Source organism: Scyliorhinus torazame, chromosome 2 (genome assembly GCF_047496885.1).
Source record: "Scyliorhinus torazame isolate Kashiwa2021f chromosome 2, sScyTor2.1, whole genome shotgun sequence".
Lineage (NCBI taxonomy): Eukaryota > Metazoa > Chordata > Chondrichthyes > Carcharhiniformes > Scyliorhinidae > Scyliorhinus > Scyliorhinus torazame.
The window spans coordinates 164,045,497-164,072,452 of record NC_092708.1 but is presented as its reverse complement, the minus strand read 5'-3'; the positions used below and the strand labels follow the sequence as shown (position 1 = coordinate 164,072,452).

Sequence of the window (26,956 nt, the reverse complement as noted above, 5' to 3'; positions counted from 1 at the left end):
GTGTCTGCATATAGTTGCCTTTGGCTCCAGTTAATAAACCCCTTTGTTATTACTGGAAGTCTCTAGCGTATTCTCTCAAGCCACCACATTGGTGACAAGGTAAACAATTTGACCATTAGTCTTCAGCAGTTTGAGATTTGAGAGACGAAGGAAGAAGCCTCAAAAGACAGACGAGAATTGAGAACCATCCACGGTAGCATCCAATAAGTGAACAAAATGCCAATGATCAAAAGTTAGACCTGTTTGACCAGAGGACCAAACACTGGGGCCAGTGCATCGAACGGCTCCCCTATTTTGTCACAGTAATTAAAATAACAGGGGAAGTAAAGCAGTAGGTGATATCCTTTTTCCTATAAATTTAGACTACCCAATTATTTTTTTCCAATTAAGGGGCAATTTAGCGTTGCCAATCCACCTACCCTGCACATCTTTGGGTTGTGGGGGCAAAACCCAAGCAAACACAGGGAGAATGTGCAAACTCCACTCGGACAGTGACCCAGAGCCGGGATCGAACTTCGGCGCCGTGTGGCTGCAGAGCTAACCCACTGCGCCACCGTGCTGCCCACAGAAGGTGATATCCTTGACGGTTTGTGGGCCTCAAACCTATAACCTGAAATCGTGCATCCCGAAAGTCTCCCGACTCAAAAACCTTTGACCAGTTAGTCACGTTGGTCAAGGAACATTTTAACCCCAGGCCCTCGATTATACTGCAGTGGAGAAATTCAATTTTGTTGATGGGAACCCAGCAGAATCCATCTCCACTTTTGTAGCCAGGCTCCGCCCCCGGTACAGCAATATGCTGTGCAACCGTCTAGCATGCGGAATTAACAACCTCAGTATCCAGAAAAAACTCCTGGCTGAAACAAAAATAATTTTAGACTAAGTGATCGAGATAGTTCAGGCGACGGAGTGCACCTAAAAAGGTGCATCTGAGCTCCAAAGCGTGCCGGAAGGGGAAGTGAATCAGTTGTGGGGTGTTATGGCCATGAGGCGCGCGGTGATATCAACAGGCACAGTAGAGAACCAGACATGGGCCTCGGGACCGGATCGAAGTCAGAGAATGGGGAAAAGAACGGGTCATCAGCCCAAGACAGAGATGGATTGCTGGGGGAAACCAAGCCCAGGAAGCTTGCCATTGTCACGCGCTGTAATCGAAGAGGCCATATCCAGGCACATTGCCGCGCGAGGCAGAGCGCACCAATGAAAGTAAAACAGCAGCAATCCACACCACTGAACCAAATGGAGAAGAGCTCTGAAGAGGAGCATGAACTGCACCCTCTGAATGTCATTAAGGTAAATAAGACAGCCCCATTGATAAGATAACCCTTTATTGTCACAAGTATGAAGTTACTGTGAAAGCCCCTAGTCGCCATATTCCGCCGCTGGTACGATAATTGAACCTGCGCTGCTGGCCTTGGTCTGCATCACAAACCAGCTGTCTAGCCACTGAGCTAAACCAGCTTTTCAAAATAATTCTGCAAGTGAATGGAAGACCTCTGAAGTTGGAGGTTGAAACCGGGGCATTAGTTATGGTTGTGAGGGAGCAGATGTTTTATTACATTCAGGAAGGGGCATGGACCCTGAATTTGGGTAACGCAATGGTCCAGCTGTCAATCTACACGGCAGACACCCTAAAATCTCTTGGGACCATCAGTCCGCCAGTAGCTGACAAAGAACAATAAGCCCAGCTGCCTTTGATTGTCATAGAAGTGCACAGAGCCTGATGGGAAGGGATGGTTACAGCGAATTAAATTTAATTGACTGGAAATAATTAAAACTCAAACAGCGTTTTTCAAGATGTTCTGTGAAATACAAGGGCATGTTCCACAGTGGGTTAGGCTGGATCAAAGTCATGAAGGCCAAAATTTATGTCAATCCAGATTCGGCATGTAGGTTATTTTAGGGCTGACCAGCCCCTTACGCCCTGCATCAAAAAGTCAATGTTGAGCTGAAGCGATTATAGGAATTGTGACTAATTAAACCAGTGCAATTTTCCCAGTGGGCAGCCCCCATTTTCCCTATGATGAAGCCAGGCCAATCAATAACAATATGTGGGGACTATATACTCACAATCAATCATGCTGCCCAGGTGGATAAGTACCCAATTCCCCAAATCGAGGACCTCAATGCCAACCTGATGGGAGGCCTCACTTACTCCAAGTTGGATCTCAGCCACACGTACCTGCCATTGGAATTAGATAAAGAATCTCAAAAGTTCACCATGATCAATACACATAAGGACCATTTCAGTACACGAGGCTACCTTTCGGCATTTCCTCCGCCTGCACTATTTTCCAGCATACCAAGGTAAACCTCCTTTAGAGTATCCAAAAAGTGATGGTCTATCAGGGTGATGTTTTGGTCACTGGAATCACACATGAAGAGCATATGTCAAGTTTGGAAGAGGTATTGTTGGAGGGAATAAACGGACTGAGTTCTTTGAGATCGTATCAAACTTCAACAAAAATATTTTTTTATTCAGCATGCATGAGGGAGAGCAGGACTCGGGGCTGTAATTCCAGCTTGCTTCCGAACTACTCTGCTCCTCAAAAGTTTTTACACATTCTTATACTTTTTCCGTTACAAAGCATTACATTTACATTACGTCATCATATTGTTACTTTGAATGTTACAGTTCTGTTCGGATCACATTATGCGGATCCATTGTCCTGTGCGCTATAACTTTAATTGTTTTCTGGACATCTCCTGTCTACTTGTTTACAATATCAAAGCGTTGTGTTTGTCAAGCCAATTTCGATGGTGTGTTAATTGTCTCCATTTCCCTGATACTTGATTCAGAGGCACAATGGCCCCTCTAGACATTGTGGAGCCTCATTAAGCGATATCGATTTTCTTACTGCAGCTTGGAAAGATCTCACCTGGGGTGCAACTGTATAGTGCTATCTGGGATGTGGTGCTTTGTCCTGTCTGTCCACAGAAAGTGTGAATACTAGTCAGGCTGTCTGTTTAACCCTTTCCATTCCTTACTCTCTTGCCATGATGTGCAGATGCTGGCTTTGGACTGGGGTGAGCACAGTAAGAAGTCTTACAACACCAGGTTAAAGTCCAACAGGTTTGTTTCAAACACTAGCTTTCAGAGCCCGAAAGCAAGTGATTCGAAACAAACCTGTCGGATTTTAACCTGGTGTTATTCTCTTGCTGCAGCCCACACTCCCTGGGCTCTCCCTACTACAGGTATTAAAGAGAGTCAAAGGTGTGGAGTCTGACTCAAACGTGATAAATGTAACTTCCAGGCTACAGAAGTCACATACTTGTGGTTCTGAGTGGATGCCACAAGTCTACACCCGCTCAAAGAAAAAGACAAAGCCATACGAGAGATCCCAGCATCTATGATGTTATAAAGTTCCACCAATGCATTTACGGACGGCGTTTCATGACAATAACCAACCATAAGCTGCTATGGGCCTTTTGAGAGACGACAAGCCAATACCCCCAATTGTCTCCACCAGGGTGCAACATTGAGCCTTGCTGCTAGTTGCTGCTACAATATACCTTCCAACAGGCATGGTACCCAAATCTCTAACACAGATGCATTGAGTTGACTCCTCTTGCCAATGGACTTGGTGCCACCGCCAGTACCACAAGAAATCAACTTGGCTCTGAACTTCTTGGATACCTTGCCAGTATCAACCGGACATGTACGAAATTGGATTCAGCGAGATTCAGTATTATCCAAGGTGAAAGGGATGATACAACAGATTGGCACCACAAGAAATCCGAACAGTTAAGGTCCTACTTAACCTGCAGGGATGATCTAACCTGCGAGGATGGAGCAATACTTTGGGGCTCTCGGGTCGTTGTTCCACCCCTCTGATAAGAATTACACAGCGCCCATCTGTCCAAACAAAGATGAAGATGCTGGCTTGCAGTTATATCTGGTGTCCGGTAATCGCTAAAGTTATTGAGGAAGTGATACGGCAATGCATTTCCCGTCAGACCCAATAATCGTTACCTCCTTCGGCCAATCTCCATCCCTGAGAATGGCTGGGTTGCCCATGGACCAGAGTGTACTTCAACTAAACAGGCCTTTTGTTGGGCGTGATGTTGCTTGTCTTGGTAAATGCTTATTGCAAATGGCTATCATAGAATTTAGTGCAGAAGGAGGCCATTCAGCCCATCGAGTCTGCACTGGCCCTAGGAAAGAGCACTCTACCTAAGCCCACACTCCACCCTATCCCCACACGTCCACCCTATCTCCGTAACCCCATCTAACATTTTTTGGACACTCAGGGCAATTTAGCGTAGCCAATCCACCTAACCTGCACATCTTTAGACTGTGGGAGGAAACCGGAGCACCCGGAGGAAACCCACGCAGACACGGGGAGGATGTGCAGACTCCGCACAGACAGTGACCCAAGCCGGAATCGAACCTGGGACCCTGCAGCTGTGAAGCAACTGTGCTAACCATTGCGCCACCGTGCTGCCCACGAGGTGGGAACTATGACCTCAATGCTACTGTGGATGCCTTATGCCAGATATTCATCACACACAGCCCACCAGATGCCGTAATGGTATCCATTTTAGTCAGGATAATTTCCAACACTTTGTTCAGGCAAATGGAATTCAGCATACCAGGATGGCCGCATATCAACCTGCTTGCAACGGTTTGGCAAAAAGGGCAGTACAGACTTTTTACAAATTGCGGAAGCAATCAGACGCCACCGGCTGAATTGCTTATGGGTTGTCACCTCAAAACCCGTTTGAATTGATATTTCCAAATTTGGTGGGTAGGATGGAGGCACGTCAGGCCTCCCAGAAAAATTAACATACTTCCCAAAATGGTGACAGATTATTCCAGGTGGGAGACCTGGTACGCCGCGAGCTCCCTCTGGTTAGCCAGTTGGATCATGTCCCAATCTCCACCCATTTCATATGTGGTCAGTGTCAATGGCAGGGCTGTGTGGAAATATGTCGACCATGTGATGAGCCAGGGCACAGTAACCCTCTATTCCAGCACAGATGGGTCCAACTTGTGCTGCCAGTGCTCCTGTGACAGTTCCAGAGTGGGGGTAGCCAGGAATTTAGAGTCAGCCCTGCCAGCGGCCCAGGCCCATCTGCAGAAGAGATGGAGTCAGGCAGCATGGTGGCACAGTGGTTAGCACTGCTGCCTCACGGCACCAAGGACCTGGGCTCAATCCTGGCCCCCAGTCACTGTCCATGTAGAGTTTGCACATTCTACCCGTGTCTGCGTGGGTCTCCCCCTCACAACACAAAGATGTGCAGAATAGGTGAATTGGCCACACTGCCCCTTATTGGAAAAAAAGAATTGGGTACTCTAATTTTAGATTGAAAAAAGAGGTGGAGTCACCGGAACTGATGTCTTCTGCAGACAATATTACCTGAGATGGTGGAGCCGACTGAGGAACTAAGGAGATCCACGAGGGCTTGAAGGTCCCCGGACAGACTGACTCTGTAATGAACTCTTTTCCCTTATGTCTCTTGATCTTGTATATAGTACTTGTATATAACATACTTTGTAAGTTGAAATGAGGACTTAAGGGGTAAGGGTTGTGATAGTGCAGCCTCTTTTAGGGTGTGGGCTTTGCGGTCCACGTGACTGGGTAGGGACCAATTGCGCGAGTGCGCGCAAACCAGAAATCCCAACCAATAGAGAGAAAGGGCAGGGCCTTGGGAGCAGAGGCTGGAGCTGTGTGGACCCTGTGGATACATTCCAAGTGAAATGTGTTAAAGTTCACAGATGATACTAAGATGAGTGGTAAAGTGTGCGGAAGACACTGAAAGTCTGCAGAGGGATATAGACAGTTTAAGTGAGTGGGCAAGGGTCTGACAGATGGAGCTCAATGTTGATAAATGAGAGGTCATCCATTTTGGTAGGAATAACAGCAAAATGGGCTATTATTTAAATGGTTAAAAATTGCAGCATACTGTTATGCAGAGGGATCCGGGTGTCCTCGTGCATGAATCACAGAAAGTTGGTTTGCAGGTGCAGCAGGTAATTAAGAATGCAAATGAATTTTGTCCTTCATTGCTCGAGGGATGGAGTTTAAAAGCAGGGAGGTTATGTTGCAGCTGTATCGGGTGCTGAGGCCACACCTGGAGTACTGTGTATAGTTTTGGTCTCTTTACTTGAGAAAGGATGTACTGGCACTGGAGGGAGTGCAGAGGAGATTCACGAGGTTGATTCTGGAGTTGAGAGGATTAGCTTATGAGGAGAGACTAAATAGTCTGGGTCTATACTCATTGGAATTTAGAAGAAGCAGTGAGGATCGTATAGAAACATATAAAATTATGAAACCAAAAAGAAAATGCTGGGAAATCTCAGCAGGTCTGGCAGCATCTGTAGGGAGAGAAAAGAGCTAACGTTTTGAGTCCAGATGACCCTTTGTCAAAGCTGAGATTTTCCAGCATTTTCTTTTTGGTTTTGGATTCCAGCATCTGCAGTAATTTGCTTTTATATGAAATTATGAAATGAATAGATAGGACAGATAGAAGCAGGGAGGTTGTTTCCACAGGCGTGTGAAACTAGAACTAGGGGATATAGCCTCAAAATAAGGAGCAGATTTAGTACTGATTTGATGAGGAACTTCTTCACCCAAAGGGTCATGAATCTGTGGCATTCCCTGCCCCGCGAAGCAGTTGAGGCTACCTCGTTAAATATTTTTAAGGTAAAGGTGGATAGATGGCTGAACAGTAAAGGAGAAAAAGGTTACGGTGAGCGGGTGGGTAAGTGGAGCTGAATTCACAAAAAGGTCAGCCATGGTCTTATTGAATGGTGGTGCAAGCTCGAGAGGCCAGATGGCCAACTCCTGCTCCTGGTTCTTATGTTGTGTTCTGGAGCTGGAGAGCCCTATCCTGAATTGCTCTGACTGTACGTAGTTGCCGTTGCCTGTTAATAAAACCCTTTACTACTGGAAGCCTCCAGTGTATTGTCTCGAGCTACCATCTTCTCATGTTGCAATGGAAGCTTAAACAATAGTCTTCAGGCCCAAAGGTACAAATGGAATTGGCCAACATGTCCACCCTTGGTTCTATGCTGTGCACAAAGCAGTGCTCAGCTGGAGCCAGGCTCCTCCATGCTTCTTCACAGTGATCGCAGGCTTTCAAGCAGGCCTGCCAATGTACCAAGCATTTTGTTCTGCACACTTATCAGCCTTATTCTGTAGCCGCCCCACCGACTCATCGGAGTCCTCTGTAGCAGAACCCATGTATGATTTTGCTCTCTTGGGTGCTGGCACTTGCACCACCCTTGCCCTGGCTGCAGGCCACTGATGCCAGTGACTCAGCATGTGCAGATCTTGCTTTTCTGGTACCCTCACGTGTACAGTGTCAGTATCTCTGCTGGTGGCTGCAAGTTAAGATCCAGTGACTGTTCATTGGTGTACTTTGCTTGCTTTCTTACTCATGCGCCACTGCTTGTGCAGGCAGCACTTGCTGTGTCTGAAAGGAGAAAGGCACACGGATAGGGTGGTGAGGTTTGCGAGTGGGGAAAAAGGAAAAGCTGAGAGTGGAAGAGGACAGGATGTCCAGTTGTGCACTTCCCACAGCAGCTAAGTGCTGTGCCTGTGGTTGTCATCTTGTCCTACGAGAGAGACTGGAGTGTGGTGTAATGTTTGTGGGTGATGTGCTTGTCATGGATTCAGAGTTGGCCCTGTGTGCTGGGTGTAAAATGTGGGTGTGAGGTTTGGAGCAGTGAAGTGTGAGAGGGTGAGGTGCAGCTAGCACGAGTTGAGATTGATATTGTTGCTACAACTATCCCTTGTTTCACATTTCTCATGTGCTCCTGAAAAATGGCAGAAACAACATGTTAAATGAAAATTACTTTCCCATAATGAAGCATATCATTAGGTGGGTTACATTTCTGGTCTATCATTTTTAGATTTTAAAACTATTTTTTGTATTAATTAAATGCATTTATGTAATTTATGTATTCTTGCAAAACACAAGAATAAGTAACAAAATGTTATGAAAATTGTCTTGAGATTTGAAGTACTGTAAAGTATGGGAGAGATTGAAAATTAGTTGCGATCTCACATGGTAGTCATAATTAGAGGAGCTGATGGAGGAAGAGCTGCCTGATGGTCTAAGGTGTTTGAAGTTGATGGGTGACTTTTCTTGAATAGCTGGTCCATCTTTGCTTGCTGGGAAAATTAGAGTGTAGATTGCTCTGTAACATTTGATGGATTTATTTAGCAAGTCGGGGCAAACACTTAGCTGTTTAACTTTATCAATTTATCTGTATTGGGAAAAAAATGTATTATGAGAATGCACTTAAAACAGGGGTTATCTGTAGGTGTTGATGAAGTGAGGCCCAAGGCTCAGTTTTCTTTCAATAAATTTAGAGTACCCAATTAATTTTTTTTCCAATTAAGGGGCAATTTAGCGTGGCCAATCCACCTACCCTGCACACCTTTTGGGTTGCGGCGGCGAAACCCACGGAAACACAGCGAGCATGTGCAAACTCCACACGGGCAGTGACCCAGAACCGGGATTGAACCTGGGACCTCGGCGCCGTGAGGCAGCAATGCTAACCACTGTGCCACCATGCTGCCCCCAAGGCTCAGTTGAAAGGTTTGACATTTGAGGATTGATTCAGTGATCTTGACCACTTGGGCTGTCCACACCCAGGTACTTGGAGCTACACAGTTCGCATTAACCTCCACAATTGTCTGCTCCCATTCCCTACCAGCTGGTTGTCTGGACGGCTTCTTGTGGAAAGTTATCTTCGCTGCTCCTGATCACTTCTTGCACCAGGTCAAGTGCTGCACTGAAAATCTGGGGAGCTCTCTCTGTTCTGCTATGCCATCTTTGGTCTTGTGTGTCAGAAACTCTTCCCCAGACAGTAATTACTACAGCCATAATGCACAACACCTTTAAGTGCAACCTCACTTTAACTTAGTTGACTGCATGTCTTCAGAGGGGTCCCAAGTGTTTAGCATGGGGCTGCAAGCCATTATCATGTACACTCATTTTTTTCTCCAATTAAGAGGCAATTTAGCGTGGCCAATCCAACTAGCTTGCACATCTTTTGGGTTGTGGGGGCAAAACCCTCGCAAACACGGGGAGAATGTGCAAACTCCACATGGCCAGTGACCCGGAGCCGGGATCGAGCCTGGGACCTCGGCGCTGTGAGGTCGCAGTGCTAACTCACTGCGCCACCATGCTGCCCTCTCTACGTTGTGTTTGAACAGACGTGGGTTAATCAAGCATCATCATCCTTGTGCTCTTTTCAGGGGCAATCACATTTGTAACCCTTGGTTTCCTGCTGTGTTGGCTAAAAGTTATCTCATGGGTAGTTCTCACAGACCATTTTTAACCATCCTTTATCCATCCACTATCTCCCCAACATTGCTCTTTATTGTGTAGCAACCCAATTTCTGACCATGTTGGTTCCCAGCTTCAATTCCAATTCCTGATGGGCCACCTTAAGGGATAACGTTATCCAGGCCATTTCACATATACCTGCCCTTGTACCCTGTTCGTTGAATCGAGAACATATTTTTAGATTATATATCAGGCGATCATTATATCACTTGACCCTTGTTAAATCTAGCTCTCCTTCATAAATATTTTACAGGAAATACAGATCACACATTCATATCATATATACTTCTGTTTACCTTTCAAACCTCAGTTCTCCAGTTCACCTTTATTAAACTCATGAGTGCCCTTTGTTTGGGTTGCACAATTTAGGCCTGACTGTTTGTGTGTTCTTTTGGTTGTACAGCATCACCTCCTTTCAATTTAGTTCCTCTTTTGATTTAGCTTTGAATTTGATTTGATTTTACTTCATGCTTATGCGTGAACAGTATACAAGCTCACACTTTTGACGTTATACTACTCCAATTTACAAACTTACCATGCTATTCAGAAACGTTTTCAGCAGTAATGTCCTTCGAGTTTCTGTCTGACCAATGTGTCCAATTTATTTTATAAAACAAAGCACCTGAAAATATGTTTTTAAAAATGTACTTCTGTTTAAAAGAGAAAGCGAGTGATGTTAATTGAGGAATGTGAGACATTTGGCTGTGTCTTATTACAACTGTGTTTCAAAAGTACTTAGTTGCCAGAAAATGTAAGAAATCTTAAGTTAGGAAAGGCACTTCATTATAAAGTATACTGTTCACTCACCTTGCCTATTTTAAACAAATCATTAATGAGCTCAGAATGGGTGTTTTGGTCTGTTTAGAGTTTGCATTCTTTTCCTTTCAAAAAGAGAACTAGTGACAGAATAATATATTTCAGTAGTTAAGAGTATTTTGTAACAATCTCCAAATATTGCCAACAGTTATTTAGATATTGGGCAGCACTTTATTGGGGCTGCAAGGTCGACTTCCAGGGATAGCTAATTATATCTGGTATAAAAGTCAAAAAATATATATTTCATTACACCAGCACATTCAAATTCCAGTTAAATGTCTACACTACCATTTTGGCAGGAATAGAAAAACAGTACATACTTTAAATGGAGACAGATTGCAGAACCCGGAGGTGCGGAGCGATCTGGGTGTGCTGGTTGGTATGCAAGTACAGCATGTGGTTAGGAAGGCAAATGGAACATTGGTGTTTATTGCAAGGGGAAAGGAATATAAAAGGATGTTTTGCTACAGTTGTATAAGATGCGAGTGAGACCATATCTGAAGTACTGTGTACAGTTTTGGTCTCCTTATTTAAGAAAGGATATAAATGCATTAACAGTTCAGAGAAGATACTTGGGATGGCGGCAGGGTGGGGGTATTTTAAATGAAAAGGTTGGACTGGTTAAGCCTGTATTAACTTGGAGTTAAAGATTGAGGGTTGATCTTATTGAAAGTATCCTAAAGGGACTCGAGAATGTCCCTTGTGGGAGAGACCAGAACAAGTGGACACAGTTTAAAAATAAAGGGTCTCCCACTTAAGATGGAAATTAGGAGAATTATTTTTCACTCAGAGGGTTGCGAATCTTTGGAACTGTCTTCCCCAGTGGTGGGAGCAGAGTCATAGAATATTTTCAAGGCAGAAATAGATTGACCCCCTTTTTAAGTCAAGAGTCTATGACTAATCAGGGATAGGCAGAATGTGGAGTTGAGGCCACAATCAGGTTAGCCATGATCTTACTGAATGGCGGAGCAGGCTCACGGGGCCCCACGGTCTACTGATTTATAAATTAATGTGTATAGCACCTGAAGAGAGAAAATTTGAAGGAGAGGAGAGGATTGTGGAGTGAGGAAAGCAAAATTAATGAGGGCCAGCATGGCATCGATGGGCTGAATGGCCTCATTCAGTGCTAAAACTATTCCATTTACCTTTTATTTCCAGTCATTAAACTTTAACTAATACTTGATAATTGAGTATTAATGCAGGATGTTCCCAAGGTTCCAATCATGAGAGACAACAAGGAACTAGAAAAAGTTTGGGAGTATGTGAATCAAGCCACTGGGATTCTATCACTTCTGCTTTGAAATTCACACCACTAATGATCATTCTTCATCGTGTTAGGACATTTTGTACGTAGTTCGTCCAGCACATTTGGAAATCAATATTGGAGGGCAAGTCCAGTAATCGTGTTAGAATGCCCATATTAGAACAAACACATGCATTTTCAATCTGTTAGAGATCTTATTGATTAGTTTGACTTTTCTATTCAGTTGCTCTGGATAAGTTCAAAAATTCAGTTGTCCCACGTTTCTTCAAACTAAGTTTAATTGTTTGAAGATTGATGACAATTCCATCCATCATTACAGGTAGTAAACAGAACGCAACAGAAAGGAATGCAAAATAAATGCAACTAGGACAGTACTTCAACGTACATAAAACAGATTAGTCTCTCTTAGAGATTTGTGGTAGGCAAAATTACATGTAATTACTCAGCCTTCAAACGATTAAATCCATTTACTTATCATTTTTCTATTCTACTTCACTAGGAACAGTTGAAACTGAGCATCATGCAATAATTGCATCACTATGGATCCAAAGCAGCCTTGAACGTTTGAAGCACCCGGAAGTGATTATCCACAGAGGCTGTTTCGTTCTCAAAATGAAGTTGGTTTGTCACTTGTGCACCATACTCCCCAAGGAGGCGGATGAACTTCTTGTGTTCCTTTCCAATCCAAGCTCTCATTTCGTCCTGCACTTGATAAGGTGTAACATGTGCGTGCACAGGAATACCCATCTGTGCAAAGTTCTTCACGATTTCAGGACTGGTGACCCAGGTGTTGTTCCCTCCAGCGTGACCACCATCCAACCAATACATCTCTTTGATATTACGAATAAAGGTAGCTAGTTCCTCATCTTTTTTTGCTTCACTTAATGCATACAGCAGCTGATTCAAAACCACGCAACCTTTGCTGAAACCAATCAAGATAAATTTCAAAGAAGGATCGGTACATTTCAAGACTTCATATACTCTTGGCGTTCCAGGATGAGGGAACCCCAGATCCGTAGGACCCAGGTCATTCTTAGCTGCAAAACTATTATTTGGTATTTCATGACGTAGACTGGAGCCTTCATCATGTGCAATGGCAAAGGAACTGTGAGCACTTTCACCAGGTTTTGTCCATGAATGGAGGATACTATGCGCCTGCTTGAAGGCGTTGGTTAAGAGTGCATGAAGGTGACTGAAAGCCCTACTGTCCGAGTTATGTTCAGGCACACCAAACATATTGCTTTGCACAAAGTTGTCGTAGCAACTGAACTTATGCAGGTGAATCCGGGAAGCCTTTATGATCCAGATGTGACTGTCAGGAAAACGACGAAACAGCAAAGCAGCAACTCCTTCCAGACTCCACTGCTGCCAACGGATGTGTTCTGGATGGCGTGTCATCTCATCATGATAGTTCTAAAAGAAAAGCAATTAAATCCATCAGTGCCTGTTTTACAGAGAACATTTAGATTGTGTGTTTTGAGGCACCAGTGCTGGTTGTTTGTTCTGCCTAGAATTAAGATGTGGGAGACAGGGTGGCACAGTGGTAAGCACCGCTGCCTCACAGCGCCAGGGACCCCTGTTTGATTTCGACCATGGGTGACTGTGTGTGGAGTTTGCATGTTCTCCCATATCTGCATGGGTTTCCTCCGAGTGCTCCGGTTTCCTCCCACTGTCTATAACTGCCCCTGGTATGTCCAAAGGTTAGGTTGGGTTACCTGGATAGGGCGGGGATATGGGCCCAGGTACAGGCTCGTGGACTGAATGGCATCCTTCTGCACTGTAGCAATTCTATGATTCTATGTGAATATATTTGCACAAGTTTTTCTATTTCTATTTGAAAAAACTGAGTTCCAATCAACCACATGCTGCTGCAGTAATGCACGTCTTTCAAGAGCACTTGTTTCGACAAAATAATATTTAAAAGGTTTAACTGATATCACTTGTAAATCATAAAAGATTGAAACACTCAGCAGGTCTGGCAGCATCAGTGAGACAGAAACAGAGTTAATGTTTCAGCCCTGTGATCGACATTAACATTAACTCTGTTTATGTCTCATACATGCTCTAACAATACTATCAGAGCTGCTTAGCATCTCCAGTATTTTGTTTTTATTTCAGATTCCAGCAACCGCAGTATTTTACTTTCATAGAATAAAGATATGTGGCTGCACTCAAAAGTAATGGGAAACCGGAGTGTATCTGAGTTGGGAAGAAGTTCAAGTTAAAGAAAGATGGCGTATTGATTTGCTTAATAGGCTCACACAACATAAGCCAAAGCTTTGTGCAATTATAAATAAAAGCAAATATGGGACTTTCTATTCTTTCTGAAGCTATTAGTTCAGACTTCAAAACCTTTGGTTTACCTCTTGCAAAAATGTCAACACTTCCCTCCCGTCACTGTTGTAAATATCTTCATTTATTAGCTTTATCAGCACGTGGCACAGTTCAAATTTCACAGTTCAGATGTAGAAATAGGTCAAATGGCTTTAAACAATTTCTAGACAACCATAATTCCAACGGTGGCTAAAGCTCTTGTGTTTACCTCCATCCCAGACTATGAAACAAATTTATAAACCAGGAAGTTAACAGATTAGATTTAGCATCATGATGACAAAGGACAAAGAACAGAAGTAAAAATTCTGAATGGGGGGGGGGGCAGAGACATTTTACAAAGCCAAGGGGCTAGTTGGTAAGATACTGAATACAACTATGAGAAGGGAAAACTGTGTCAAAGCAGTTGGAGGCATTCAAAGGAGATTCTACAGGCACAGTGTAGAACATGTCCTCACAAATAAAAAGGGGCATTTCTAGAGTTCTGTGGTTATCCACTAGCACACAGGCCAAGATAAAGTAATAAATGAAAGCTTACGACAGTCACAAAAGACTTAATACTGTAGAAAGCCTAGAGGGGGAAAGAAAGTACAGGAGTGAAGTAAAAATGAAAATTAGGAAAGCAAAGAGACGATACGAAAAAAATCAGCAAATAAAATCAAAGAAAATCCTAAGTTTTTTTAAAGCAACATATAAGAACAAGAGACTAAGGTCAGGCCGCTCAGATTGGACATGGTAACTTGTGGGTTGATGCAGAAGATGTGGACAGGGTTCTCAATGAGTACTTTGTCTCTGTCTTCACTAAAGGAGAGGGATGATGCAGACATTCTAGTTAAATAGTGTGAAATATTAGATACAATAAGCATAGTGACAGGAAATATGAAGGTGGATAAATCACCAGGGCCAGACGGATTGTAGCCTTGGCTGTTAAAAGAAGCCAAGGAGGAAATAGCAGATGCTCTGAGGATTGCAATCCTCACTAGAGACTGACGAGGTCCCAGAGGATTGAAGTCTGTGAATATTGTACCATTATTTAACAAAGGTGTGAGTGATAGGCCAGAATATTATAGGCCAGTCAGCCTGACTTCAGTGGTGGGCAAATTATTGGAAACATTTCAGAGACACAGGATAAACTGTAAGAAAGACACAGATTAATCAGGGATAGTCAGCATGATTTTGTTAGGGGAAGGTCATGTCTTGCTACCTTTACAGAATTTTTTGAAACAGTAACAATGATGAGGGGAGTGCCGTGGATGTTGTCTAAATGTCTTTCAATAAGGCATTTGATAATATCCTACATGGCAAACTGGTCAGAAAAGTGGGATACAGGGGAACGTGGCAGGATCGATCCAAAATTGGCTCAGCGACAGGAAACATAGGGTAATGATCGATGGATGTCTTTGCGAATAGAAAGCGGTTTCCATTGGTGTTCCACAGGTTTGTGTTGGGGCCCTTGCTGCTCGTTATATATATTAATGATTTAGCCTTAAATGTGGGAGGCATGATTTGGGAATTTGCAGAATACACAAAAAATGGCAGTGTAGTTGATAGTGAAAAGGTTAGTTGTTGACTCCAGAATTATATCGTTATTTGTTTGAGTGGGCAGAGAAGTGGCAAATAGAATTCAATCTAGAAAAGTGAAGTATTTGGTGAGGGCAAATTAAGCAAGGGAATACTCAATAAACCAGAAGGTATTGAGAGGGGTTGAGGAAGTGAAAGACATTTGAGTACATGTCCACAGGTCCTTGAAGCTGGCTGGGAAGTTGGAGTCACGAAAGCATGTGGAATGCTTTCCTTTATTGGGCGAGGTATTGAATACAAAAGCAGGGATGCAATGCCCAGAACTGTATAAAATACTGGTTAGGCCACAGCCGGAGTTTTGTTTACAGTTCTGGTCACTACATTACAGGAAGTATATAATCACTTTGGAGAGAACGCAGAGATTTACAAGAATGTTGCCAGGGCTTGAAAATTGCAGTTATGATTACTGAATCTGTTTCCGCCACTCACCAGGCAGTGCATTCCAGATCATCACTACTCGCTGCAGAGAAAGGTTTCCTTTCCTCTCATCTCTGGGTCTAGATCCTTTGCTGACTGAACTTTCTGCCACTGGAAACAGTTTTCCCTTATCGACGCTTTCAAAATCCTTCAAGGTTTTGAAAAGCTCTATTAAATTTCCTTTAACCTTTCTGCCCCAAGGGGATCAATCTCAGTTTCTTTTGTATCTCCATCTAACTGAAATCCCTCATCCTTTGTGTGATTCTATGAACTCTCTTCTTTCTCCTCCACGACCTGAAAACTCACCTGGCTTTGGTTAGTTGGTTTTGATTTCTGATGCATTTAACAGAAACATAGAAAATAGAAGTAGGCCATTCAGCCCCTCGAGCCTGCTCTGCCACTCAGTATGATTGCGGCTGATCCTCGATCTCAACGGCATACGTAGGGCACAGACTGGCGACACTTAACTGACCCCATGTACATTTCGCTGCCCTCTGGATCGGTCTATAGTTCCTCCCCTTTCCCCCGCCCCCATTCCCTTCCTCCCCATTGCCCCGCCCCCATTCCCTTCCTCCCCCCCCCCCCCCCCCCCCGGCTTCAGCTGTGTTTTTCTTTTGTTTTCCGGGAAAAAGGTGGGGGGCCCTCCCTCCTCTTCTCTTGTGGTTTCCCCACCTTCCTTCCGTCTCCCTGCCCCCCCCCCTCCCAATCCCTGGGTCGCGGAGTCCTTTGGTTCCTCATCAATCTTGGATTTTTATTCTTAGCTTACTCCTCATTGCTGGTCTCGAACAGGTTTTGGAACAGGCCCCAAGTATCCAGGAAGCCTTCCTCTGACCCTCGGGTGGCGAACTTAATTTTCTCCAGGTGGAGAAATTTCGAAAGGTCAGCGAGCCAGTCTGTAGCTGTGCGTGGTGCTGCTGATCGCCAGCTGAGTAGGATTCTCCGGCGTGTGATTAGGGAAGCGAAAGCAAGGGCTTTGGCCCCTTCCCCACGTGTTGCTCTGGCTGCTCCGATACCCCGAAGATTGCCTCTATCGGGCATGGCTTCAACCTCACCCCACAACCTTGGACGTTGCCTTCTACTGGTCCCATCTACAAACAGATCTCTCAATTGTGTCACTCCTGCTCTTTGCTCTTGGGCTCTTATTAAGAGCCCAAAAGTCCGTTCCACCGGGAGCTGCCGAAACGTGCAGCTTAGCTGGTCATCGCCGCACCCGGAAGTCCCACCCAAAAATATTAATGACTTCTGCACGTTTCTGATACTGGCTGAACTTTTGCAAATTTCCAGCACTTGCTTTTCTTTACCGCCATGTCAGACTCCCCTTGCCCTCCTAAAAGCTAAAGCAAATGTTTCAAAGGTCTACTTAACCATATATTGTTTGGCAGAAAATGTTTTTTTAGAAATACAATTTCATGGTCCCTGCATCTGTGGAAATTTTGAATTCCATACAGCCATATCCTCTGCTAGCAGAGCTTTCTCTATTGGAAGATGTGGGCTACGACAACTAAAGGCAGAGCTTCAGTTTTGGGTGTTGAAAATTAAAATTGAATAGCCCACCTCTCAAAATGCAGTGCTATAAAATAGTCTGTCTGCAAATCACATTTATCTGCCATTTAACTACAAAATGCACAGTAAAGTTTTACCAAACCAATTTACCATTCATATCAGAAAGTTCAGATATTCTTACCAATACACAGGGCACGTTTAATAATTTTGCTTTCTTGACAAAAAGGCACAACAATCCAATAACAGCTCTTTGGATCTACAAGCTATCATCCATGGTCACTTACTCACAGAAAATGCTTCACAGAAATTATAGTTTGTCTATTTTGTACAAGGATCACAAACGCAATACTAGGATTGATTTGCCATTGTTATTGGAACTAAATCTGGAGGTTGGATTACAGTTGATTAGAGTGGCTTCAATTCTTCGTAATGAGATTTTAAAGAGTGTGCACCATGTTAACATCCAAGATCTCAGCTCTTCTCCAAATCTAGCATCTTGTTCACCCCCAATTTTAACTGCACCAGCCATGCCTTCAGCTGTTTCAGCCCCAAGCTTTGGAATTCTCTTAAAACCTCTCCACACCTCTAAATTGTTCCTTAATTCTACCTCTTTGACCAAGTTTTTGGTTACCTGAGATGGCCCAGAGTCAAAATTTGTTTCATAACATGTGAAGTTTTAATATGTTAAGTCACCATAAAAATGCAAGATGCGAGAGATATTTTGTTAACAGTCATAGAACATAGAACGATACAGCGCAGTACAGGCCCTTCGGCCCACGATGTTGCACCGAAACAAAAGCTATCTAACCTACACTATGCCATTATCATCTATATGCTTATCCAATAAACTTTTAAATGCCCTCAATGTTGGCGAGTTCACTACTGTTGCAGCGTCCTGTGTATAAACGCAACACTGTTTTTGATGGTAGCAATTTGAATTTATTGATTTATTTTTTCCAATTGAGGGGCAATTTAGCGTGGCCAGTCTACCTCTGCTGCATAGGTAGTGGGGGTCATAGGTAGTGGGGGTGAGACCCACGCAGACACATGGAGAACGTGCAAACTCCATGTGGACAATGACCCAGGGCCAGGATTGAACCAGTGTCCTCGATGCCGTGATGCAGCAGTGCTAACCACTGCGCCACCATAGCAATTTGAATTTAAACAACAGCTGGAATAGACTGTTAGTAGTGGAACCTCAACACAGTCGTCTGCAGCATACATATATGCAGCAAAGATTGTGTGCACATCTGCAACTTACCTGCACTTTGTTCTCCTACAGAACTGCAGCTAAATTGTGAGTATATTGTATCAACTGGAATTGGTTATCTACATGCAAAACACCAAGCAGATGTTGAGTTTGTGGAAAGTCAGCTCAACATTTTACTGAGCAAGTCGTTCAAAGACCCATGGAAACTTATGTATTACAATGTCATTTGCCAATTACTGCATCTGTATCTTTTTAAAAATAGGGTCTTAAATGTATTTCCATTTGTTTTGTAAATGGAGAAAAGTACCACATTGCTTGTAAATCATCACCATGATTTTTCTGCCTGTCACTCAATCACCATGATTTTTCTGAGCTCTTTTCCTCCTTAAAATAGTACCAACCTCCCTTTCAATTGATTAGTAGATTTGACAAGCATGTACTTCCCAAAGAATTTGGAATGTTACATAACTGATTTTCAAATCTTTGTTACTGTTGACCGTTTAATAAACAAAATATTTTCAGCTGTGAAAGGAGGCTTTCAAGTTGATTCCAGCAAAAGTTCATTAAAAAGGAAGCTTGCAGGTCTCTACTCCATCATCTCTCTGTTCAATCGGTTAACAAAAATTAAACTTGTTTGTGTTTCACATTTGATTTACAATTCACCCCTGCCGAATTGGTACTCATCAATTCACCTATCCAATGACAGAAACGAGCTTTCCTGGGGCAATTGCAGAGTTGAACTTCTCCAACTCTGCCCAACAGCCTCAACCTCATAAGCATCTCATATGACTAATTATTTTCTTTCCTTTGACTGAGAGCACTAATTGCTGACAATTTAGATACAGTTCAGTTTTCTAACTCCATGCATATAAGAAAATGGAGTTCATTTCTTCTCACTGGTCTTCTGCATTCCTTATTTCACCTGGGACAGCATTATCATGAATATGAAAGACATATTTCAGTTAGCACCAAGCTCGAGATTCAATAATTCCACATTGTCTTTCATCACTTCAAAGCAATATAAAGGAAAAATGCAGATTACTCTCAATTTGCTGAAATTAAGATTTATTACAGTCTGTGACTTAATACTTTCACCCCCGATGGTCACTTTAACCTAGTCTACTTTGCCCTTCCTCCAACAATGTTCAGATCTTTAGAAACACCCTAACTTGTTGTCACTTAATCATTATCCATTGGTTCACCTTGTTATCTCATAGAACATAGAACAATACAGCGCAGTACAGGCCCTTCGGCCCACGATGTTGCACCGAAACAAAAGCCATCTAACCTACACTATGCCATTATCATCCATATGTTTATCTAATAAACTTTTAAATGCCCTCAATGTTGGCGAGTTCACTACTGTAGCAGGTAGGGCATTCCACGGCCTCATTTATTATTTTGAACGTTTATATGCATTGCATGGCAGGCCTTGATGCTGGACCAAATTTCAGCTTTTCAATTCAAAAAAATCCCAAAATTCAAGGTGTCACTTACCTAACTTAAAATCTGGGGTATGGTTGTCAAAAACAACTTTAAGAGTATTCCTTCAGCATTTCTTCTATTCACTATCCCTCATCTGTGTTCTTGCTCCTATTCCAGTATTCAAAGAACAGACTGGAGTAGGTTCAGTAACACCATGGTTATGTTATGGGACTAATCACCCAGAGGCCTGGAGACAAGTTTAAATTTTGGATACAGTTAATTAAATAAGTACAAAATAAAAAGGCTGTTTGGTATCTATGAAGCTATTGGATTGTCATAAAAACACAACTAGACCACTAATGTATTTTAGGGAAGGAAATCGGTTATCCTTCTGCCGTCTTGGCAACTCCAGGCCCATAGATCGGCCTTTCGATTCAACTGTTCAGCTTTTAAAAGGGGCTGGTTTGGCACAGAGGGCTAAACAGCTGGCTTGGAATGCAGAACAAGGCCAGCAGCGCGGGTTCAATTCCCGTACCGGTCCCGCCGAACAAGCACTGGAATGTGGCGACTAGGGGCTTTTCACAGTAACTTCATTGAAGCCTACTTGTGACAATAAGGTTTATTATTATTAATAAACCCTCTCTTCCCCCCCGGCCCCTGCCCCTCTTCCCCCCCCGGCCCCTGCCCCTCTTCCCCCCGCCCCTCTTCCCCCCGCCCCTCTCACCCCTCTCACCAGCCCGCCCCCTTTCCCCCCTCCGCCCGCCCGCCCCACCCCCTCTGCCCCCTCACCCCTCTTCCCCAGCCCACTCTTCTCCCCCCCACCCCATCTTCCTCCCGCACCCCTCTTCCACCCCCCGCCCCTCTCTCCCCCCCTCCTGCCCCTCTCTTCCCCCCTACCCTCTTTCCCCCTCCTCCCGCTCCTGCCCCTCTCTTCCTCCCTGCCCCTCTTTCCCCCTCCTCCCGCCCCTCTCTTCCCCCCGGCCCCTCTCTTTCCCCCTCCTCCCGCCCCTCTCTTTCCCCCCCCCACCCCTCTCTTAACCCCCCCCGGCCCCCACCCCTCTTAACCCCCCCCCCTCTTAAACCCCCCCCGCCCCTCTTAACCCCCCCCCCGGCCCCCACCCCTCTTAACCCCCCCCCTCTTAAACCCCCCCCCGCCCCTCTTAACCCCCCCCTCTTAACCCCCCCCCCGGCCCTCTCTTACCCCCCGCCTGGACTCCGCCCCTCTCTTACCCCCCCCTGGAACCCGCCCCTCTCTTACCCCCCCGGCCCCCCACCCCACTCTTATCCCCCCACGGCCCCCGCCCCTCTCTTACCCCAACCTCCCCTCTCTTCCCCCGCTCCTCTATTCCCTCCGCCCCTCTCTTGCCCCAACGCCCCTCTCTTCCTCCCCCCCAGCCCCCTCTCCCCCCCCTGGACCCCGCCCCCTCTTCCCCCCCGCCCCTCTCTTCCTCCCTACCCTCTTCCCCCCTGCCCCACTCTTTCCCCCTCCTCCCGCTCCTCTCTTCCCCCCCCGCCTCTCTCTTCCCCCCGCCCCTCCCTTTCCCCCTCCTTCCGCCCCCTCTTCCCCCCCCGCCCCCACCCCTCTCTTAACCCCCCCGGCACCTGCCCCTCTCTTAACCCCCGCCCTGCCCCGTCCCTCTCCCTCCCCCCCGGAACCCGCCCCTCTCTTACCCCCCCCCCGACCCCCCCACCCCACTCTTATCCCCCCCCAGCCCCCGCTCCTCTCTTACCCCAACCGCCCCTCTATTCCCCCCCCGCCCCTCTCTTGCCCCAACGCCCCTCTCTTCCTCTCCCCCCCCCCCGGACCCCGCCCCTCTCTTCCCCCCCGCCCCTCTCTCCCACCGCCCCCCCCCCCCCGCCCCTCTCTTCCCTACCGGCTCCTCTCTTCACACCCACCCCGGCCCCTCTCTTCCCCCCCACCGGCCCCGCCCCTCTCTTAACCCCCGCCCTGCCCCGCCACTCTCCCTCCCCCCCGGAACCCGCCCCTCTCTTACCCCCCCCCCCGACCCCCCCACCCCACTCTTATCCACCCCCAGCCCCCGCTCCTCTCTTACCCCAACCGCCCCTCTATTCCCCCCCGCCCCTCTCTTGCCCCAACGCTCCTCTCTTCCTCTCCCCCCCCCCGGACCCGGCCCCTCTCTTCCCCCCCGCCCCTCTCTACCACCGCCCCCCCCCGCCCCTCTCTTCCCTACCGGCTCCTCTCTTCACACCCACCCCGGCCCCTCTCTTCCCCCCCACCGGCCCCGCCCCTCTCTTCCCCCCCTCTTCACCCCCCCCGGCCCCTCTTCACCCCCCCCCCCGGCCCCTCACCCCTCTCTTCCCCCCCCCCGGCCCCCCCACCCCTCTCTTCCCCCCCCCCCCGGCCCCCCGCCACCCCCTCGCCTCTCTCTTCCCCCCCCCGGCCCCCCTCCCACCCCGACCCGCTCTTCCCCCTCCCGACCCACTCTTCCCCCCCCCGACCCCCCTCCCACCCTCGACCCGCTCTTACCCCCGCCGACCCCACTCCTACCCCACCCCGACCCGCTCTAACCATCCCCCCCCGACCCGCTCTCCCCCCCCCCCGGCCCCTGCCCCTCTCTTCCCCCCCCTCCCGGACCCCACCCCTCTCTTCCCCCCACCCCTCCTCTTTCCCCACCCCCCCTCTTTCCCCTCCCACCCCTCTCTTTCCCCCACCCCTCTCTTTCCCCCACCCCTCTTTCCCCCCCCACCCCTCCCCCCCCCACCCCTTTCCCCCCTCACCCCTCTCTTTCCCCCCACCCCTCTTTCCCCTCCCCCACCCCTCTCTTTCCCCCCCCACCCCTTTCCCCCCTCACCCCTCTCTTTCCCCCCACCCCTCTTTCCCCTCCCCCACCCCCCCACCCCTCTCTTTCCCCCCCCCACCCCTTTCCCCCCTCACCCCTCTCTTTCCCCTCCCCCACCCCTCTCTTTCCCCTCCCCTTCCCCCCCACCCCTCTCTTTCCCCCACCCCCCACCCCTCTTTCCCCCCCCACCCCTCTCTTTCCCCCCCCACCCCTCTCTTTCCCCCCCCCTCCCCTCCCACCCCTCTCTTTCCCCCCCCACCCCTCTTTCCCCCCCCACCCCTCTCTTTCCCCCCCCTCCCCTCCCCCCCACCCCTCTTTCCCCCCCCACCCCTCCCCTCCCCCCCCACCCCTCTTTCCCCCCCCACCCCTCTCTTTCCCCCCCTCCCCTCCCCCCCCACCCCTCTCTTTCCCCCCCCCACCCCTCTCTTTCCCCCCCCTCTTTCCCCCCCCCCACCCCTCTCTTTCCCCCCCCCTCCCCCCCCCCCACCCCTCTCTTTCCCCCCCCCTCCCCCCCCTTTCCCCCCCCTCCCCCCCCCACCCCTCTCTTTCCCCCCCCTCCCCCCCCCCACCCCTCTCTTTCCCCCCCCCCACCCCTCTCTTTCCCCCCCCTCCCCCCCCCCACCCCTCTCTTTCCCCCCCCACCCCTCTCTTTCCCCCCCTCCCCTCCCCCCCCACCCCTCTCTTTCCCCCCCCCACCCCTCTCTTTCCCCCCCCTCTTTCCCCCCCCCACCCCTCTCTTTCCCCCCCCCTCCCCCCCCCCACCCCTCTCTTTCCCCCCCCCTCCCCCCCCCCACCCCTCTCTTTCCCCCCCCCTCCCCCCCCCCACCCCTCTCTTTCCCCCCCCCCACCCCTCTCTTTCCCCCCCCCACCCCTCTCTTTCCCCCCCCCCACCCCTCTCTTTCCCCCCCCCCCCACCCCTCTCTTTCCCCCCCCCCCCCACCCCTCTCTTTCCCCCCCCCCTCTCTTTCCCCCCCCCTTCCCCCCCCACCCCTCTCTTTCCCCCTCCCTTCCCCCCCCCCCACCCCTCTCTTTCCCCCCCCCTCTCTTTCCCCCCCCCTCTCTTTCCCCCCCCCTCTCTTTCCCCCCCCCTCTCTTTCCCCCTCCCTTCCCCCCCCACCCCTCTCTTTCCCCCTCCCTTCCCCCCCCCCACCCCTCTCTTTCCCCCCCTCCTCTCTTCTCCCCCCTCCTCCTCCTCCTCTCTCCCCCGGGACAGCCCCCGGCTCGCAGAGAGGCGGCGGGAGTGGTTAACTCGGCTGCGATGGGCCACCCGTGTCTATTATCTGAGGCCGGGAGGGAGGAGGCGCCCGCCCCCCGCACCGACCTGCACATCCCCCGGGAAGTAGATGACGTGCTGCCGGCTCCCGCTCCGGTTGCTGTCGCCGACTCCCAGCACCAGGTCATTCTTCTTGGCCGGGCCCCATCCTGACACCCCGCTCAATCTCAGCACTTCAAATCCCGGCACTTTCCAAAGCCGAGTGGCCGCCGGTGCCCAACCGGGCTTGGTCATTGTCGCGGTGCCCGGCTGGAGCAGCAGCAGGCCGCAGAAAAAAGCCGCAAATCCCCGAGGCCCAACGGCTTCTGCGCTCCGAGCGCCTCGGCCCAGAGATCCGCGCCACCTGGCGGCCCCTGACAGCATTGCAGGCATCGAGGCACCGACTGCGCATGCTCAGCAGATAATAGCAACAAAAGCAAAATGCTGCAGAGACTGGAAATCTAAAATAAAATCAGAATCAGAACCATTAATTGTGATATTGGATGGGCTAAAATTGATAAAAAGGAGGTATTAGGAAGGCTGATGTCACCGAAAAGTAAATAAGGCGCCATGATCTGATGAGATGCATCCGAGCATATGAGAGAAGGGTGGGAATTGTGGAGGTATTGGATCCCGGCCAAAGTGTCAACCCTTCCAATCCTCCTTAGATACAGTGGTACTGCTGGAGGACTGGAGATTTGGTGAATTTTTTAAATAGAGCAACCCCAGGCCAGTCAGCTTAACCAGTGATGGAAAAGCTTTTAGAGACAATACGGAAAGCCACCATGGATTGTTAAAGGCAAATTGTATTTAACTAACTAGTCCGTATTTTCAAAAAATTCTTTCACGGGTCATGGTGTTTCTGGTGAGGCTGGCATTTAGCAGTTTCTAGTGAACCCTCACTACTACCTCCAATGCAAGTATATCCTTCCTTAAATATGGAGACCAAATTTGCACACAGTATTTCAGGTGTGGTCTCACCAAAACCCTGTACAATTGTTAATTTTTGTACTCCAATCCCCTTACAATAAAGGCCAACATGCCATTTGCTTTCCTAATTGCTGCTGTATCTGCATGCCACGAGGATACCAAAGTGTCTCTGAACATCAATATTTACAAGTTTCACCCTTTTAACAAAATTCTGCTTTTCTATTCTTACAGTAAAAGTGAATAACCTCACACTTCCCCACATTAGACTCCACTGCCATCTTGTTGGCCACTCATTTCATCTATTTTTTTTTGCCTTCACAGCCTCTTTATGCCTTCCTCACAGCTTGTATTTCCACCTACTTTTGCATCATCAGCAAATTTAGATATAATACTCTCTGTCTCTTTGTCTAAGTCATACAGCCTACCTCATTAATCCTTACTCTTTGCTTCATGTCCGTTAACTAATCCTCTGTCCATTATAATATGTCACACTCAACTCTAGAGCCTTTGTTTTGTGTATTAATCTTTTGTGTGGAACCTCATTGAATGCCTTTTTGAAATCCATCTACTGGTTCTGCTTTATCTACCCCACCAGTAACATTCCCAAAAAAAATCTCAAATACATTTGTCAAACAGGATTTTCTTTTCATAAAACCATATTGACTTATTCTAATCATACTATACTTTTTTAAATGCATCGTTAAGATTTTGTCAATAATCACTTTCCTGTTGCCTGATGCCAGGCAAACTGGCCTATAGTTCCCTGTTTTCTCTCACTCCCCTGTCTTTAATAGTGCTATTACATTTGCTAACTTCCAATCTGTTGGGATTGTTCCAGAATAGAAGGAATTTTGGAAAATCATAGCCAGCCATCCACTATCACCACAACTATCTCTTTTAGAACCGAAGGAGGTAGGCTATCAGGTCCAAGGGGATTTTTTTGGATTTAAGTCCCTTGAGTTTCTCTAGTATTTTTTCTCTGCTAATATTATTACTTTGATTTCCTCACTCTTGTTAACGTCTTGGTTATCCTCTATTTTCTAGTGTGTAACTTATGTCTTCTACTGTGAAGGCAGACACAAAATATTTGTTCAATCTCACTGCCATTTCCCTATTTCTCATGATAATTTTTCCTGTCTCTGCTTCTAAGGGACCAACATTTACTTTAGCTACTCTCTTCCTTTTTATATACTTGTACAATCTCTTACAATTTGTTTTTATATTCCTGGTTAGTTTACTCTCCTATTTTGTTTTCCTTTTTTTTGCAAATGTTTTGGTGTTCATTTGCTGGTTTCTAAAACACTACCAATCCTCAGCCTTACTACTGTTCTATGTGACATTGTAAGCCTCTTCCTTTAATCTATCACTATCTTTAACCCCCTTTGTAACCCCTATCTACTTTACTAATGTCCATTAAGGAAGGAAATCTGTCGTCTTTACCTGGCCTGGCCTACTTGTCTTTACCTACGTGTGACTCCAGATCCACAGCAATGTTGTTGACTCTTAAATGCCCTCAGGGATGGACAATAAATGCTGGACCAGCCGGTAATGCCCACATCCCATGAATGAATTAAAAACAATCCATGGATGGATCTTTCTCGCTGAGTTCTTGTTTTCCAGTGACATGTAGTTTTGTTGATCATTTTGAACTGTTCCTTTACATTTTTTCCACTGTCTATTTGCAGCCCTGCCTTTTAGTCTATATACCCAACATTAGCCAGCTCCTTATTCATATTTATGTAATTGGCTTTGTTTAAGTTTAAGTTTGTAATTGGAGTATGCCATTTTCAAACATAATGTGGAATTCAGTTGTATTATGATCACTATTTCCCAATGGATCATTTGCTATGACATTACTAATTAACATTGCCTCATTGCACAATAATAGGTATACATAACTGGGAAATAAATTGCCAAGGAAACAACTCAGGATGAAGCAACAGCAGACACATGAATGAATGAAACACAAGACTGTGAAGGATCAGCATTAATAATGCAATTGAACATTTAATTATTCAAACAAAAACAAAAATACTGCAGAAATCTGAAATAAAAATAGCAAATGTTGGAAGCATTAGCAGGTCAGGCAGTAGATGCGGAGTGAGAAATCGAGTGAATGTTTC

The 26,956-nt window shown here is 47.0% G+C and overlaps 1 protein-coding gene across 1 annotated transcript; it reads right to left on the bottom strand.

Annotated features, from left to right (window-relative positions):
* Positions 1–11,643: 11,643 nt before the first annotated feature.
* On the bottom strand, positions 11,644–24,280 carry c2h2orf69 (chromosome 2 C2orf69 homolog). Its single transcript, XM_072479087.1, has 2 exons — positions 23,973–24,280; positions 11,644–12,796 (listed from the first exon to the last, which is right to left on the bottom strand). Exons 1-2 carry the CDS (start codon positions 24,156–24,158, stop codon positions 11,921–11,923), a joined length of 1,062 nt encoding a protein of 353 aa, XP_072335188.1. The 5' UTR covers positions 24,159–24,280; the 3' UTR covers positions 11,644–11,920.
* Between the last annotated feature and the right edge of the window lie 2,676 nt (positions 24,281–26,956).